Source organism: Anabas testudineus, chromosome 2 (genome assembly GCF_900324465.2).
Source record: "Anabas testudineus chromosome 2, fAnaTes1.2, whole genome shotgun sequence".
NCBI lineage: Eukaryota > Metazoa > Chordata > Actinopteri > Anabantiformes > Anabantidae > Anabas > Anabas testudineus.
This window is the reverse complement of record NC_046611.1, coordinates 22,055,414-22,072,376: the sequence shown is the minus strand read 5'-3', so window position 1 is coordinate 22,072,376 and position 16,963 is coordinate 22,055,414. Positions and strand designations below refer to the sequence as shown.

Below are 16,963 nucleotides of genomic sequence, written 5' to 3'. Positions count from 1 at the left end.
TGTTCAGAAGGTTTTTAAGTTGCATTTTGTTGGTTGTGATAGTTTAATGAAAACACTAGGAGAAGAAATTACATTTTATTATATCATCTTTCAAATGATTCTGTTTGCATTCTGTTTACCGAATAATGAGACATTCTCAGTGAAAATTAAATGAAGGTTGCATGAATATTCAAATTCTACACATCAAATCCCTACAGACAGAAAGGTAGTGGTTTTGCTTGTAAAGACAAATTAGCCATAGCATTTAGCCTTCGTCTGGACTATTACTGTGTCAGAAAAATGTTGCGTTTCAAAAAAATCTGTAAATCGTTTTCGCTTTCTTGACACTACCGTGAGATTAAATGACTGTAAAGCATCAGCAGCGTCGTCCGCCCTACCCCTTTGAGTGAGCACATCGTTCCCAGAGAAGCAGGAGCACAAAGCCTCTGGAAGTCAAAAACCTTCACGCATTTTCTGGGAAGTGTTTCAAATTTTGATAACGCTTTTCTTTTATTGAATTCTGACTCATAGCAGGAGATGTAAAAAGAGGCTCATTTACATAGATGTTTGTATCTGCTGCCTCATCAAGTGGACATATACTGTGCACACAACAAACATGTAGAGTTCCCTGTGGGTGGAGGGATAGAAGATGAAGGGATGAGGGAATATAGAGATGAGGGGTGGAGGGGTCGGGATGAAGGAGAATGAGAGAGAGCTTGTGGTGGCAGAACTGAAGGGGGGGTTGGGTTTTCTGCTCAACATGGTGCAACAGTGAATAAATATCCACCATCTCTATGGTCAGACTGCATGTGCACGATCAGCTCCTGCAGTTTATGGAGTAATGATGAAACCGAAAGTGAACAACAAACATAAAGTCACAGATAAATAAGGTCTGTAAAAAACAGGGCACTACAAAAGGTTCAAATTAAACAATTTTCTGATGTTGTGGGGAAAAAAAAACATTGATTGAAAACATATTAAGAATTGTGTAATTTTCCTTTAACACATTTTGTAATGATGCACAGAGTGTGGCTGTTTCAGAGGGAGCTAATCACCATTACGACTTTGTGGCAAAATGTGCCGTTTTGTCAGTTCATAAAACATGAAGCTAGTGAGCCATTGTGTTATTAAGTTTGCCGTCATGTGTGAGAAAATGTGTCATTGCCAGCCACCCTGCACGGCTCAGTTGGAAATTAGATCACGGTAAAGTCCTTGGTCAGATAAAAATCATATCATCAACAATCACATAAATCCAGAAAAGATCAAGGGTAAATTTTGGTGCTGCATAGTGATGAGTCCCTGCAAACTCAAACAGTTTGCACCAAACAAATATGCAATACAATTATTTATTAGCTTTATTTGTACAGCCAGTATAGCTGCAAGTCTTTAGAAACTCCAAGGCCCAATGTTATCTTCAAAACAAGAAATACAAAGAATTTAAACCCGATACATACTGTACTGTATATTACTAATATCCTCTAGTAGTAATGTAATTTATAAACTGTAATACTAAATTAGTTGAGAAACAGTTGATAAATAGATAAAAACTGAAAAGACAGAAAGACATTTTCTGTTGCCGAAAAGACGCCGCCGACCACTTAGAAGCTGCTGACCGATGACAAGTTATCGTAAGTTCTTGTCTAAAAGAACGTCACAATGAAAAGTTGACAAGAGGAAAAAGCTGTCAAAATGAAAAAACGTTCACGAAGACAAAAAGATGACAATAAGAAAAGGTTGACAAAAAATAAAACTGATGGACTGAGGTGAGACTAAAAGTATATGGCAGAAAAAGAGGAAAATAAGGTGCAAGAAAGGTGGAAAGAAAAATGAAGGACAGAAAAAGCAGCAGGAAGAAGCTGACAGAGGCATAAGCCACTGAAAAACATAGACAGTAAATGATGGAAGAAGGAGAAACAAAAATGATGGAGTGACAGGAATTTTAACATTTCATATGCTTTTAGTTTGAAAATCTAGTGTAGCGCGTAATCAAGCCACTTTAAGCCATCCTTTACATTTTAGGTATGCGCGCTTTTATTGTGAAAACAGGACTCTTATTGTTATAAAAGAAGACTTTCATTTTGAAAGTTGCAATGTCATTATTGTGACATGTATATTAACATAAATGACTGGATATTCTAGTAAAATGTATTGATCAGATTCAGCTGTGTGTTGTTAGCACGGAGATGCTAACTGAAAAGTGCTGAGTCAAAACCAATGGAAAAGTTGAAAATGGAGCAAAAAATACCTAAAACTAGAACTACCAAAACTCAAACAGTATAAGAGATAAAGTGACAAAGTGTCGACTAACAACCGAAGAAATGGGCAGAATAATAATAATTATAAAGAGCGAAGATAACAATAGTTTGAGAGCTTTTCAGCTCAATAATAACAGTAGCACAATGATTTACATCTTGGTAATACAAAGGTAGTGGGGTAAAATCAAAGTGATTACACAGGCTTCCCTTCCCTCTTACGTTGTTCGTCTTTATCACTACAAATATTACCATGCTAATGTCACAATAATTTTAAATATTAAATAATGGCAGCAAACATCTCTGATTGATCCAAAAGGCCACAAAATACATAATCGGGAACATCTCTGGTGATAAATTATGTATTTTTTATTATTTACAGAAGAAAATTACCTTTTCTGATGATCACATGGTCTCTGTAGAGTTGCAAGAAAAAGTAAGTAAACTAGTCAATTTTCAGTTTTTCTCCATAAATTAGTCATGAAATGTGATCTGATTTTTACCAAATTTAAGCTGATACTCCCTCCACCGCACTTCACCGCTGGGATGATGATTTGATGTTGGCTCGCTGCTCACGTTTTTACACCATGCATACTGCTGTAAATAATTCAACCATAGATTTATCAATCCACACAATATTTTTGTGGAGTGTCAAGGTGGTGTTTTGCAAACTTCAGGTTTGCTGTAATATTGTTTTGGAGAGAACACAGTATACTGAGTAGAGTGTAAAATGAGACCTGCAGACCAACATGAAAACATAATCCCAACAGTGAATTATGGTGGAGGGAGCATCATGATTTGGAACTGCTTTGCTGCCTCTGGACCAGGAGCACTTGCCATTTAGGAGAGGAACAGAATTCCCAAGTACTTGAGGGGATCCTGCATGTCAGTGTTAGTGTCCATATTGTGAAGTTGGATAGGCCTGAAAAACAATTTCACCCATTTTTTCCACTATGACTTTGCTTGTTTAATGGGTGTGTTCAATAAAGACATAAAAGATCATGTGTTTTATAAGCCTACAAATATTGTGTTTGTTAATATTTGTGACTTTGGTGAAGATCAGATCACATTTTACAATCAATTTATGTAGAAAACCAGAAAACTGGCAACAGTTTACTTACTTTTTCTTGCAACTGGTAGATGTGCAATGACATGATAATGTTGCAGACGCTTGATAGTGCCATTTTGCAAAAACATAGCATGGCTAATTGTGTTGTACACCTCATTCCAACAGTACCCATTCTTCCTGAGATGTGTTGAAATCAAAAGCTCTTTTGTCATGTATATCTTTGTGCTTCTGGTTCGATACAGAATAAAACAAAGACACTGTGAAGACTTGAATTCGTGCTTATTGTACAAAGATCTTCTAAAATGTCCCAAACAAAAAAATCTGTACTTCTGAAAAGTGGTGATAAATATGTGGGTTGAAGTGATATTTCAATCAGACTATTATTTTAACTGGTGCCTTTAGTTATTCAGCCTATTTAAAATGTAGAAAAGTCCTCGTTGTGCTGTTTATTATGATTATTTGCAGCTCACTGAACACGGGCAAAAGAAAGACAAGAAGAGACGTGAATGAAGATAGAGAAGAAAATTGACCAGCTTGGTCAAAGTGAAGGCTGAAAGACCACAAGCATCTTGACTTGCCTGTGATCAGAGTTGCTAATATTAATAAGAGATTTAAAGACTCTGGGACCATGAGACGTGCACTTACTATATATAGTTTGAATGGTGCAAAAGCACAACAAAATATAATTAGGCGAAGGGTCCCAGCATTTTCCTATCTTGCATAGGTTCCTTTATCTTAAATAACATCCTAAACCAGAAATCAAAAGCTATATGCTTGTTCTATTAAATGTGAAATAGAGAATAGTGGATGCAAATGAGTTTTTTTAGCCCGTTACAAACAAAGCTGTTTGAGACACAAAATCTACTGTCACTTTCCTTCAGCAATCACCACAAATGTTTTTATATGCAAAGTGTCACTTATGGGTTGGAAGCAGGAGTTTAGACTCCAGAACAAATGTATTCATAACCTCGTCAGAAAGTTGAATTCCTATCCAAAACACATTTTAGGAACGACAGTGTTGTAATTCAATCTCAGCATTGGTGATTGAGAAATAGCCCTAATACTTCAGCATCATGCTTTGACACACTTCACATTTAAACATATTACTGTATTTCTTTCTTGATCCGTGTCTTCCTCATTTCAGCGCTTTTTCTCAATGAAACAATACATATTCAATTTTTGTTTACCAACTCAGGGTCTCTCTGGGTGCCTGAGAAAGGTTGCTCCGTTGTTCCAATTTGCGTTGTGTTTCACTCCCTACTCATTAATCTTCCTCCATTCGCTGATAGCTTCGTTTTGTCCACTAGAAATCGCTTTCAATTATTCATGCCTATTTTCCACAAATACCTTGGAGATGGAATTAGCAAACAAACAATGCCAGGCGACACTAATCCTCATCTACAGCAAAGATCCTTTAATGCACTAGAGAACTGGCCGGCTGTTGACAGGCACCTGTTACTGTCTTCAGCTGCTTTGCAACAGCAATGTTGACACAGTAAAAATGTTTGCAGGAGCAGTTCAGCCCTGACCTTACACTGAAATGAAGGGATAATACTGAAGGAAAGGAGAAGAAATAAGTAAGCAAAGGAGAGCATGGAGGGGGAAACCAGAATGTGAAAGAGCATGACTGACAAGGATAAACTGGATAAAGGGGGAGTGTAAGCCAGTTCTTGGCTTCTCAACACAATAGAAACGTTTCCACATGACACCTTTTTCTGTGAGACAAGCACAAAGAGTCGGTAGCTGATGAAAGCTCCCTCTCTGGGCCAGGGACAAGGATAAAAACGAAATGTTTTAGACTGATTTCCAAACAACAGAATGCCCTGTTAGAGCATTTTAATATCTATCTTTGACAATTTTCTCTTCCTGGAGGCACTAGAAAAAAAGAAGTAAATAAAAAAAAAAAGAGTATGAAGCATCATGACCTTGAAATTAAAATGACATCTGACACCCCGGTAGAGACAGAAAGTTTCCACCAAAAGAAAACAACAATGTTTAGCAGTTTACTTTGACTCATACAACTCTGGTTATCGAGCAGCCTGCAGCAAGAAAACACATGCATGGAGTAAATAAATTTACCTATTGCAACAGACAGCGGAAGTTTCTGAGATCAACAATGCAGAAACGTTAAAGAAGACAGAAAAGTGAGATGTGTCATATTGAATAAGCATCACTGTGTGTGTTTTATGTTGTGTGTGTGTGTGTGTGTGTGTGTGTGTGTGTGTGTGCCCTCTAGCAGGAGAAAGGATGACGCAAGAGAGCCTGGCAGGGTACAACTGAGACTAAGAGAAGATAGTCAGACTGACGATTTAGACGACTGAGAGCTGGGCTTGTAGCTGGATGGCATACACACTCACACGCGGACACACAGGGACACACACACAGAGCTAGGGGCAATAGAGGAAAAGAGACTGAGGAAGTCTTTGATCACCGACCTGAGCACATTCATGCACTCAACCAGAGAGGGCAGTCAGTGATGAGGAGGAGAGAGGAGAGGGCCCAGGGAGAGAGCACTAGGTGGGGAGAGAGGAATCGGGTTGTTTTCTGACCTCTACGCTCATTGATACAGATGTTAAGGCATGAACACACAGACAATCAGGCATCCGACACAGACACTGTTGAGTTCTGCTGCATTAAAACAAAAGCAACAATAAAAAAAAATAAATAAATAAAAAAATAAAAAAAAAGGTTTTCTTCACCTGATTTTTTTGATCGTACAAAACCCATGCTGACAAAACTAATTTCATTTCAGCCATATGGACGCCGGGTCTGGACATGATTATATTGAAGCCAGTGGCAACATGCAGAAGATTTAAATCACACTTATTTCTTTAGCCTGTGGTGGCTTGCTGACATCGGAATGGTAAATAATACAATATCAGGCAGAAAGCAGATGCACATTTATATTACATAGGAATCCCTGTGGCTTATATTACCTATACAAACAGTGTATGTTCGAAAACTGGCATCTATACTACTAACTCTGTCCTCCACGCCTGAGATGCAGGTGGATAAACCATTGTGCTATTTGCAAAGAGAGCAGGTAATTATCGTTGGCATTTTGACAAGTGTTTGCCAGAGTGAAGGTCAACTCTGTCTGCGTGGGAGATCTATGCTAATCTGCTCAGCTGGAAAAGACTACCACTCACCACTCAAATGGTAGCTAGCACCATTATGCAGCCACAGCTACCGTGTTTTCACTTTAGAGTTGTCTGCAAGGGTGTAAGAGTGTGTGTGTGTGTGTGTGTGTGTACAAGCAGATCAGAGAGAGTACCAGGCCTTCCCATAGAGAAGAGAATAGACAGACAGACAGAATCAGACAGACAAATGGTGTAAGAAAAGGGAACCAGTTATATTTAGGCTGGTTCTCGTATGTTTTTAGAACAAAACAACAGACATAGTGTAGGTGGGGTACATTTCACATCTGTCCACAAAGTAAAAAAAAAAAAGTCTCTCCTCTTGGCTTTGAGGCAAACTTCCCAAGTTTCCAACCAAATGTTACAAACATTTACATAGGATTTCCAGAAAATCTGAAAAAGATCACTGATCTGTGTGTTGTTTTGCAAATGTTAAGAGTTGGGTGCAAATAGCACCAGTTGGTGGAATAAATTCTCCAATCAGGTGCCGTTAAACCACTGACGGTGCAACTACTATAGATGACCTAATTAAAAGAGCACAGACCTCAGATTAGTCATTAGCTCATATATCTTGTGTGTTCTTTTAATTTTGTTTGTCATTTAATTTATTGACATTATGATTTATTAAGTTTGTTTTTATTGCACTTTATTCAATTTTGTTTTTGTTTGTTTTGTAAGCTTTTATTCAAAGTGCTTTATTTCACCCATTCATTCTGGCAGTGAATTACCAAGAATGGCGTTAGCCTGACCACTAGGAAAAATTAATTGTCTGTCCAAAGAAGACTTTGATGTGAGCAGGAGGAACTGGAGATGAAACCAACCAACCTCATGGTCAAAGCAGCCACTGGTCTTTTCTACTAGAACCAAGCTTAAAATGTTGCAATAGTTTACATTTCCTCTCAAAATGTTGTTTTTATTCAGAAATTGAAAAGTCTCATAAAATCAAGTGGCGACTTTTCTCGCCCATCGCTTTATTTCTCATTTTCCTTTCTGCTGTCACTTGCATGTGGGTGAAAGTGTGTGCGTGCGTGTGTGTAAGATGCAGATTGAGGCTCAGGCAGAAACATGGGGGCAGACATTATCTATGTCCACGTCTCTGCATGTCTCCCTCGGGTGACAGCCGTGTGTCAGGGTCTCTGCTCTCTGCTCCAGATGGCCCATCCAGTTGCTCCCAGGGTCCCCAAGCTCACAGTGCTCATTGACCAGAGATGGGGTTCTCACGGCCTGGGGGCCCGTGGACTCATTGCTGTAGCCTGGCCTCTGGGGCCTTTGGGGCCTCTGAGGGGCTTTGGGGTCGCCCAGCCGTGACAGCCAAGACAATAGGAGTGTCCTCACCCAACTCCCACCCACCACCTACCAGCCTCTCTTAACACACATATCCACTCACACATCCCGGTGTTTGGTCTGGTCATCCTTGACCACAGTTGATCGACAGCGGCTCGGCCACCAGGCGTCGGTTTTCATATTAAACACTCAGAGAACCTCCTGACCAATGAAATCCATGTAACACGAAGCACAAAAAATAAGATATGTTAGCACTGGAACACAAATGTGCTGCAAATCTGGAAGATGATCCATCAAAACACATCTATATCACCTATTAAAAATATAATGACAGGACATAATTATAGACAAACACCCTCCCCACACATATATCCACCTACTCGCTGTGAAGTGCACAAGTGGAAACAGGGAGTGGATCAAATCCATCATCAGCTACAAAATGTTGCTTTAGAGTGAGTAAAAGCAATTTTGACAGATCCAATTTCCCACAACTGAAGATGATTTACATGTTTAGAAATCACTTTGAGATTGAGAGGAAGCAAGAACGCAAAAAAAAAAAAAAAAAAAGGAGAGTTCTAAACAACACATTTCAACATTGGTTTTAACAGCTTGGCTGCCACTTCATCAAATATTGAATAAATCATTTTCTTGGCACAGTATGAACACAGCTGCAAGGAAAAAAAAATCACAAGTACACACATACACACTGCACACACTCGCACAAACACGGACACACAGAATGCCTTGTAGTTTTGATAAAGCAGCAGCTTTCCCTTTTGTTTTGCAGCCGAGCAGGGATTAGGCAGTGTGGGTCTTTGTCCTGTGGTTTTCCAGTTGAGCAGAACACAAGAGCCTCTACCTCCACTAATACAGTCAGACCTCCCAGCAGGCCTTTCACCACACAGCCGCTAAGAACCTGCTGCCCAAAAGATGCTTTTCAATGAGTTATCAAATCTCCTCTATACTGTCCATGCCTTTCAACCGAGTCTCTTTGTCTGTTCTTTTCAATGGAGCATTGAACACATCAAAAAGAACTGATGGGCAGATAGGTGGACAGCAGAATGTAGCAGAGCCATATTAACCTCATTCAGACACTGCAGAGTACAGTCAAGGTAGCACCAGTAGAGGTTTCATGCATTATTGTATTTCAATGTATAAACTGACCACAGTAATGTACAGTAAATGTAAGAAACAATCAGCTGATTAACTACTAAAACTGAAAAAGAATCACTACTAAACAAGCTCAAATGTAAAAAAATCTGCTGCTTTTCTGTTGTTTTTATGATCTTGAATTGAATAGGTTCGGGTTTTGAGCTGTTTGTTACACAAAACTAAACATATCGACTTAGACTTTGACGCTCATAGACCGATTAATCAAGGTAATCAATGGCAGCTCTTTGCAGCCCTGATAGTTAATATACAATATATAATATATAACATTATAACACGTATTATAATACAATAATAATAATAAGTGTAGAACTGAAACAATTATTCATTAGTCATTATGAGTATGGATCAAATGTAAACGCCTCCCAGACGTCAGGATTTACTGCTTATCTGTGGTTAATATCATTTTATTTTGAAGATCTGGAAGTTCAGAGCTGTTTGTGGTACAAAATTAGAGACAACACCTCAGGCTTTTTATCAACTATTTATTCTAATATTTAATTAAGAAAATAATCAAGGAAGGTATGAATTAAAAAAGTAACAGGTTGGGCTGTGGAGTCACTAATACTGACACCAACAGTTGTTAATCGACAGAAAAGTTGAAATAATATTTATGAACTGACAAAATAATTTGTTGCTCCAACCAATGTAAAACAATGCTGCTGTTCTGTGTTTGGTTATGAATCTTTGTGGTAAGAGGTATTTACTGCAGGTTCTCACATTTTATACACTTAACAACTATAAATGTTGTTAAGCCACAATAAAAATCATTACTCACCAACACAAAAGAAAATATATAATATTCCAAGTCGTGCTGGGAAGAAGTCATCGATAATTAAAATAATAGGTAGTTGTAGTTCTAACCATTAATCTACACATGCAATGTGTAAGTCTGTAGATTAACTGTTACAGTAAACAAAAAGTCTGAACATTAATTTCTTCCAGTTTCTCAAATAACTTCTTTTTCATTTTTAATATGTGCTTAATATTAAGCTTTTGAATGTGGCACAAAACAAGCTACTTGGAGATATCATGTTAGGCTCTAGGAAGATTGTGCGTGATACTCTTTGCTGTTTTCTTACAGAAATAATCATTAGTAGTTGTCCTAAGTGCAAGAATGCTCAATAAATTACTTTAGTGATTCTTCTACTATTACTGTATGTCAGTCATGGAGCATGTTGTGCAGACACTCTGCGGCAGGTTGAGTGCAGAATACAGCAGGGGTTTTGATGAGTTCATTAGGAGGCCACGTCATTTATGCACAGTCATACAGAAGGCAAAGGTCAGCGAGGATCACCCAGGTGGCCACTGCATGTGGGTGTCAGTTTCTGATTCCACTTAAACCGTGCTGCTGCTCCCCAACCTGGTAACCACTTTGAAATCACCACGCCATTGTCATATTGTATTGAACTCGGTGTCATGTGTGGATATTCTGTAGCTTGAGTTTACTAAAATAGGACAGTTTCTGCATTTTTAATATGAGAGGAAAGAGGGGGAAGTCCACTCCACTTCACACTGTGGTGGAAACTGAGGGGATCAACAATGTAGGAATGGGGTACAGGAGATTAAGCTATGGCAGGATTTGATCTAAGGTGAGTGAGGGAGCACATGTAGCCCCAGAGACAGAGGCTTTACCCACTCTGCTATCTCCAAGCACCAAATTTAAAATACATTTCAGAGTTGCAACCCTCGGGTCAGTTGGGATAAACGCGCAATGTATCCAAACCTTAAGTAGTTTGATAAGCTCCTTCTGTCCGCTTTTACAAATCACTATTCATGTGGGCTGTATTCATAATTCATCAACACGGGTCAGCCCGATGATCATGTTGACTTAACATTTGGTCTGACATTTCAGCCCTGCTCATGCCTGTCATTAGCTCTCACCACACGCCACCTCATCAAAGTCAGTCACACAAGAGAAGAGTGTAATTATTACAGCTCATCAAGAATAGTGAAAGCCATATTTGCTCACTTGATCATTTTGATAAACAAACATTGCAAAGGTGGGATAACGGTGAGGGATAAATACAGATACACACTGTAATCCAGCAAATACACATTTCCACAAACATACCTTCAAATACACCAAGCAGAATTTGAAGTTCATCCCCCCCCCAGCCCAACTTGTCTTGCAGCAAATCTGTATCATCAGCCATCATCCAGCACATCGCTAATAGGAAACGAGTTGGTGCCAAAAAATGACGGCGCTCCAGAAAAACTGGAGCAGCAGCACATTTCAGCCAATAACAACACCACCATGTTGATTCCAGTGGAGTGATATTGGATGATATTGACTGTTGGGACTTCTCAAAGTCATTTCAGACCAAAGCAAGGACACTGACACAAACACACACAAACGGCACACATATCACGCACACACCAACAACGATGCCGGGCTGATCGCAGAGCAGACAATGAACAGGGGAACGGAAGTAGTGCATACTGACAATCTCCTTTCTGTGGGTGACAGCTCTCCATCAGTCTACATCAAACAAGTGTATACATGCACACACGCACACACACGCATACACTCTAACTGATTGGCTGGTGAAACCTGTTTCAACCTGTCAGCCAGTTGGACATAATAGAAGACAAAATAAACTGTCCTGTATGTGTGTGTCTGTGTGTGTGTGTGTGTGGAAAGGGGAAACGTGCACACTAGACTCATCATCTCAGTAATTGATGGTCATCTGTCATTGCACTGTGTTGATAATCTTCTTTGGGACAGGGGTTTGTCTGAACAAGATGAACAGCAGCCTATCTACTGTATCTGGAGAGACTAATCTGCGTTCTCATTTACTCAAGCACAGACAGTGACAGAGTGGCCCGGCTAGTAAAAATGAGATGAATCGCAATGAAGGGCTGTCAACAGGATCATCATGTGTGATAAGAAAAAATGCAGACTGCTCTCACCTGCGACTTGAACCACATCTGCAGTGGTCACGTTTTTGGGGTTGTGGCCAACTCTGAAAGTCAATGCAGGACCCAGGACCCTACAGAAAAACAGTAGAGAGAGGAGACAGTTTGGTTTGAAGGAACAGTTTTCAGCATTGTAAAGCTTGTCTCTTCGGTTCTACACCCAATCACTGGAAGCAATGAAGTGATGATGGATAGAGATGAGAAGATCAGTTCCACTTGTATACATACATATACAGACACTAGCTGCACTACATGTTAGATGCTTCTGTATTAATAGTCTTTATGCTAAGCTAAGCTACTTTTTAAAATATAAAAAGACTGAACTCAACATTAGACACGGAGGTTGACATAACAGAAGCAGTAATGTACCAGATATGATCATTTACATAAATATATGTACATGATCACTTTTATTCAGGTTTGATTTTGGCCAAAACCTAAAGTACAGTACAGCCACCAGCTGAGCACCTTGTTTTACTTTCACCTTCAGTAACCTGTGCCTGTACTCTATGTGCCTATATTCAACCTGTGTGTGGTCAGGAATGAGCAACAGACTCCTCTCCCTGGAGCAGAATAAAATGTTTAAGGTCTCCGAGGTTGACCATAAAATGAAATCTAACATCCCCACCAGACTCTGTAAGAACTTCCAGCAGTGGTGAGAAAAAACAGTGTATGCTGAATCAATGTGTAGAGAAAGAAATCGTACTCATGTCTACTGTAACCTCTTAAAATGCCAGATGAAAAGAAATGTATGAAGGTCAAACGAGAGCTAAAGAAACAAGTGTTTTAATGTTGGAGGGCTATCTTTCAAAATAGAGTTCAACAAAACGACCCCCTGTGAATGATGGAAACCCTGAATGGGGCGATCACAGATGATGAACATGTGGCATGAGTGAGCATCAGTCTAGGATGAGTTCTAGGAAAATTCAAAGAAGACACTTATTGATAATAAAAAGCTGCCACAAATCTCCATCTCCATTTAATAGGCTACTTTTAGCCTTTAATTTGTTCCAAAGTATCACATTTTCTGAAAACAGGCAGAAAAAAAAAAAAAAGTCAAAGTGAACAGCAGAGATTTATCAAGTGCTGTTTCTTTTATTTATTGTGGTGCAGTGTTCTTCGTCACTCTGTCTTCTTTCAAAATAACAACATTAATTTTGAGAAATTAATTTGCTCTAATACTATTTGACTTTTGAACTTAAAATAGATTCAATTAACTTAATAAATTAATAAATTATTGGGGAGTTAAATGCTGTGTTTAAATGAGAAAAAAAACAACAATTACAATGATAAAAACTGAAATTAGAAAAGTAGAGAGAGACTATTTTACAAACTATATTGGCTATGTTTGAGATATTACATATATTAACTTTAGTTTGTTCCATGTAGCCATTGACATTTTGCACATTAGGTAAATAGTACATAAGGCATATTTCTGTTGCAGGCATATGCAACTTAGGGGAACAATTTTTAGAAATCAAAAGCTCAAAAGGTTGGATCAAGAGAGTCGGATGAGAAGATTAATGTCACTCCCATTAATGTACATTTAATATGATGCGTTAAACAAACAAGATATACTACATTAATAACAGCTATGTACTGTATGTGCTGGCAGGCACACGTTGTGGCCTTTAGATGGGCTCTGGCTGGCTGTATCCCCTGCTTCCAGTTGTTATGCTAAGCTAAGCTATAACCTGCAGCTGGCTGCAGCTTCACATTCACGTCAACACGCAGCCGAGTGTGGGATTGAAAACTGTCAAACTATTCAATGAGATTAATTCAACAAATATTAACACAGTTTTAAAGTCTTTGATGAAAATGTTAATACGCATGATTTGTTTAAACACTTGTTGAGTTACATCAAACTTGACCAGCAGCCTTACAGATACTGAATTGTAAGAATGGATGAATAGATGCTGGTACTCTGTCTGTGATGTATTGATGGCTGACAGTAATAAGTGACTCTGACGTCTACTTGTCCCTTCACTCCACCAGTTCTCAATCGCCAAACTATCAACAGCACATGATTGTGTCTGAGCTGTTATGTCCTGGAAAGTGTACCTACATTTTAGTGTACTTCCTGGCAGACTGTATGACACAGAGGCAGATTCATCAGACTGCCAGAGTGCTGTGACCCCGGACCCACTCACCATCAGTCAGCCTGTTATAGAGGCGGCGACACTCGCTCGGCCAGGAGCAATATATGAGCCAGTACTGCCAGACAGATGGACTCAACCATGCACTGATGCATTGGTGAACATGATCACTCTCTCTCTCTCTCTCTCTCTCTCTCTCTCTCTCACACACACACACACACACACACAGCTCTGAAAGAAATACGTCCTTCTCTAATGCCTTCACCTGGGCTCTGTTTGCTCTCTTAAATGTCAATATTTCCACAATCTTTACCCCTGCCTTCACTCTCCCTTGGTCGAAGGTTTTCTGTCAGAGATCCCGATGCATCTCAAATTGAACTGACGTGATTTTTTTTGTTTTCTTCCCAAAGCCACACAAACCTTATTTAAATTTAGAAGAGGAAAAACACTGCTGCAATTGTGAGATGAAGTTGAGATAGATAAGTTATCTGGAGGAGTTCACACTGTCTCCCGTGTTATCGGATGCGTAAGCTTGGACTTCATATTAGCTCTACTGGTGGGACATGATGAGTGTGTATGCGCAAGCTGGTTGGCGAGATATTGGCAGTTTGTCCAGGTGTGTGTGTGTGTGTGTGTGTGTCTGCACAGACTGTGTAAGCAGATGAGTGTGTGTCCCACTCCCCCTAGTGTTTCTGTTAAGTAAAACACTTACGTCATCTGAAAAAGGCACATATTATCCTAAGCCCATCATCATCCAGGACTATTTCAAATCTCTTTTGAAAAGGCTATATTCTGTGCTGATTAATGGAGGAGCGAGCTCAAACGTAATTGTGTTCAGCATTTAAAAATCTCAACAACACCAGCATGTTCAGTCTTCTCCTACTCTGTCTGAAATTCTTCTTTGCCTGCCTGTTGTCATAATTGAGTATCTCTTCCCCCGTCTCCCTATCAGGGCTCATCAGCGCAAGTGAGCGAGAGAGAGAGCGAGCGTCCCCTGAAGCAGGTTGGTGTGCTCTGACCCAGCTCTCCTACTTGAGCCAACTCATATTCAGACACAGGCTTTCAAACACTCACCTGCCGTGGCCGCACAGCAAGCGGCACAAAAGGCTCGCGTCACGTCCTCCATCTCGGCTATTTCTACACAAACGCATTTTTATTACTTTGTAAAAGGAAGGAGTAACAAGCCCAACAAAGGGGGTGTTTTCTGTATTTATCTTCTGTATAAAATACTGTTATCAACATGAGGTGTAATACAGAGCAGAAGCTTTATCTGAGGCATCTGTGTATGGCATTTACACTAGCTTAACAGTTTAGATGTACTGTGGAGATTTGGAATGGAAGAAAAGTACAGATAGTACATTTATTTGAATCCATTAGCTACAATTCAGATGTTACAAGGCAAACACATATGCTGCTACACTGCAATATAAAAAGACTAAACTACCTTCCTTTCACTATTAAAATGTCACTTACACGTGAGGGCCAACATATGTTCACATTTTGGAAAACTGAACCTCTTAGATGTATGTCGAACTAGCTATTCGGATTCAGTTTACATTCACATACATAAATACATAATATTACATAATATTTAATTTTATTTACATTCAACCACAGTGGATTTGAGTGCATCGCATCTGTGTGTTTTGATACCACTGAGTTATGCATCTGTAAAAAAAACTGTCTAATTGTAATGCATTGGGGGTAATATTCCCCTGGGGAGATGTGGCTCCCAGTTTGAAAACCCCTTTAATAATGCATCAGTAAGGCCAGTGACATGCTGAACTCAGTGTTATCTACAGTACAGTGTAGAGTGTTTTTCCCAATCACAAGTCATGTCACCAAACAATAAATGAGTGCAAATTTACATTAGCAAATTCAGATGTTCCCCACAGTGTAATGCATTACATCAGACAAAAGTCTTCACTCGTTAATCAGGAGCTTTACTGAGAAAACTCGGTTCTCTCTAATTAAAATTTGCTCAGAATCACAAACTCAAACTTGTACAACTGTAACAAAGTAATGTTTTTGTTATTACATAAGATTCAACCAAAGATTATAAATATGATTGTATGTATGTTATGATATGAATAATAATTAAGGACAGTAGTTTGTCAATGAAAACATATACAGTAAATATTGAACACTATGTAAAAGCTATTTCTGCCAAAACTTTAATATTGGATACATTTTCCTGATTACACCTCTGTACTTGTTACCTCTAAAAATGTGAATGCAGCAGATGTCATTATACTTTTTCTGTTCTTGAGTACACTTCCACGATGCTGTAGTATAATATTACTTACTAGCCATCAGCCTCCAGATAACTACACTAGTCACTATGTGCATCGAGAGTTGACTCGAGTGACATGACATGACAGGTGTAATAACAAGATTAACTCAATCAGTGCCGGGCATGATGACATATCCTCATGCTAATGTGGCGTTTTGGATTTAAAGATGGAGATCACAACGCCTCCTTGGTTGCATTTATTTGGAGGTCACTGTGTGTATTTTTAATGTTCAACAGTAGGTACGCTGTCAGACAGTTTTCCCTCTCAGTAGCTATTATCCATGCCAGAACACTCTGTATCTACAGTTGCAGAGCAGCTACAGACTGCAGTGCACCGGCTTTGGTGTTCATATGCTGCGGGTGTTACTGAACCACCCAGACTTCACTTCTCCTGCAGGAGCGTCTTGAAAGGCTTGTCAGATCTTAGGCGAACACGTCTCCTCTGCCTCCTACATGGTCTGACACCAAATGTACAGCATAACCGTGGTATAAGTACAAACCAGCCGGGGTTCAAGGACAGTTCGCACGCTCATTAATATATTAACTGGCTCCTGTTGGACTAATTTTTATAGTTCCATCTCTCGATCCACCGCTGACTCCCTTTCTCTTCGTTCCTCTATATGCCCCTAACTGAGAGTCGTTTGATGGTTTGACTGCTCCCTCTTTCACGAGGATACGGTGACAGCAGTGGTGAGGCAGTGTTTTGAATACAATGGAGACATCAGTAGGTGTCTGGAAGTAATTAGGCCTGAGTTCTCTGCTTG

General features: G+C 39.4%; 1 protein-coding gene across 1 annotated transcript in view; it reads right to left on the bottom strand.

Moving 5' to 3' along the window:
- Nucleotides 1-16,963, bottom strand: part of ptprn2 (protein tyrosine phosphatase receptor type N2) — a 121,482-nt gene that overhangs the window by 62,511 nt on the left and 42,008 nt on the right. Inside the window, exon 10 of the mRNA XM_026361346.1 lies at nt 11,805-11,884. Coding sequence (XP_026217131.1) covers nt 11,805-11,884 — 80 coding nt within the window. The remainder of the gene's footprint in view (nt 1-11,804; nt 11,885-16,963) is intronic.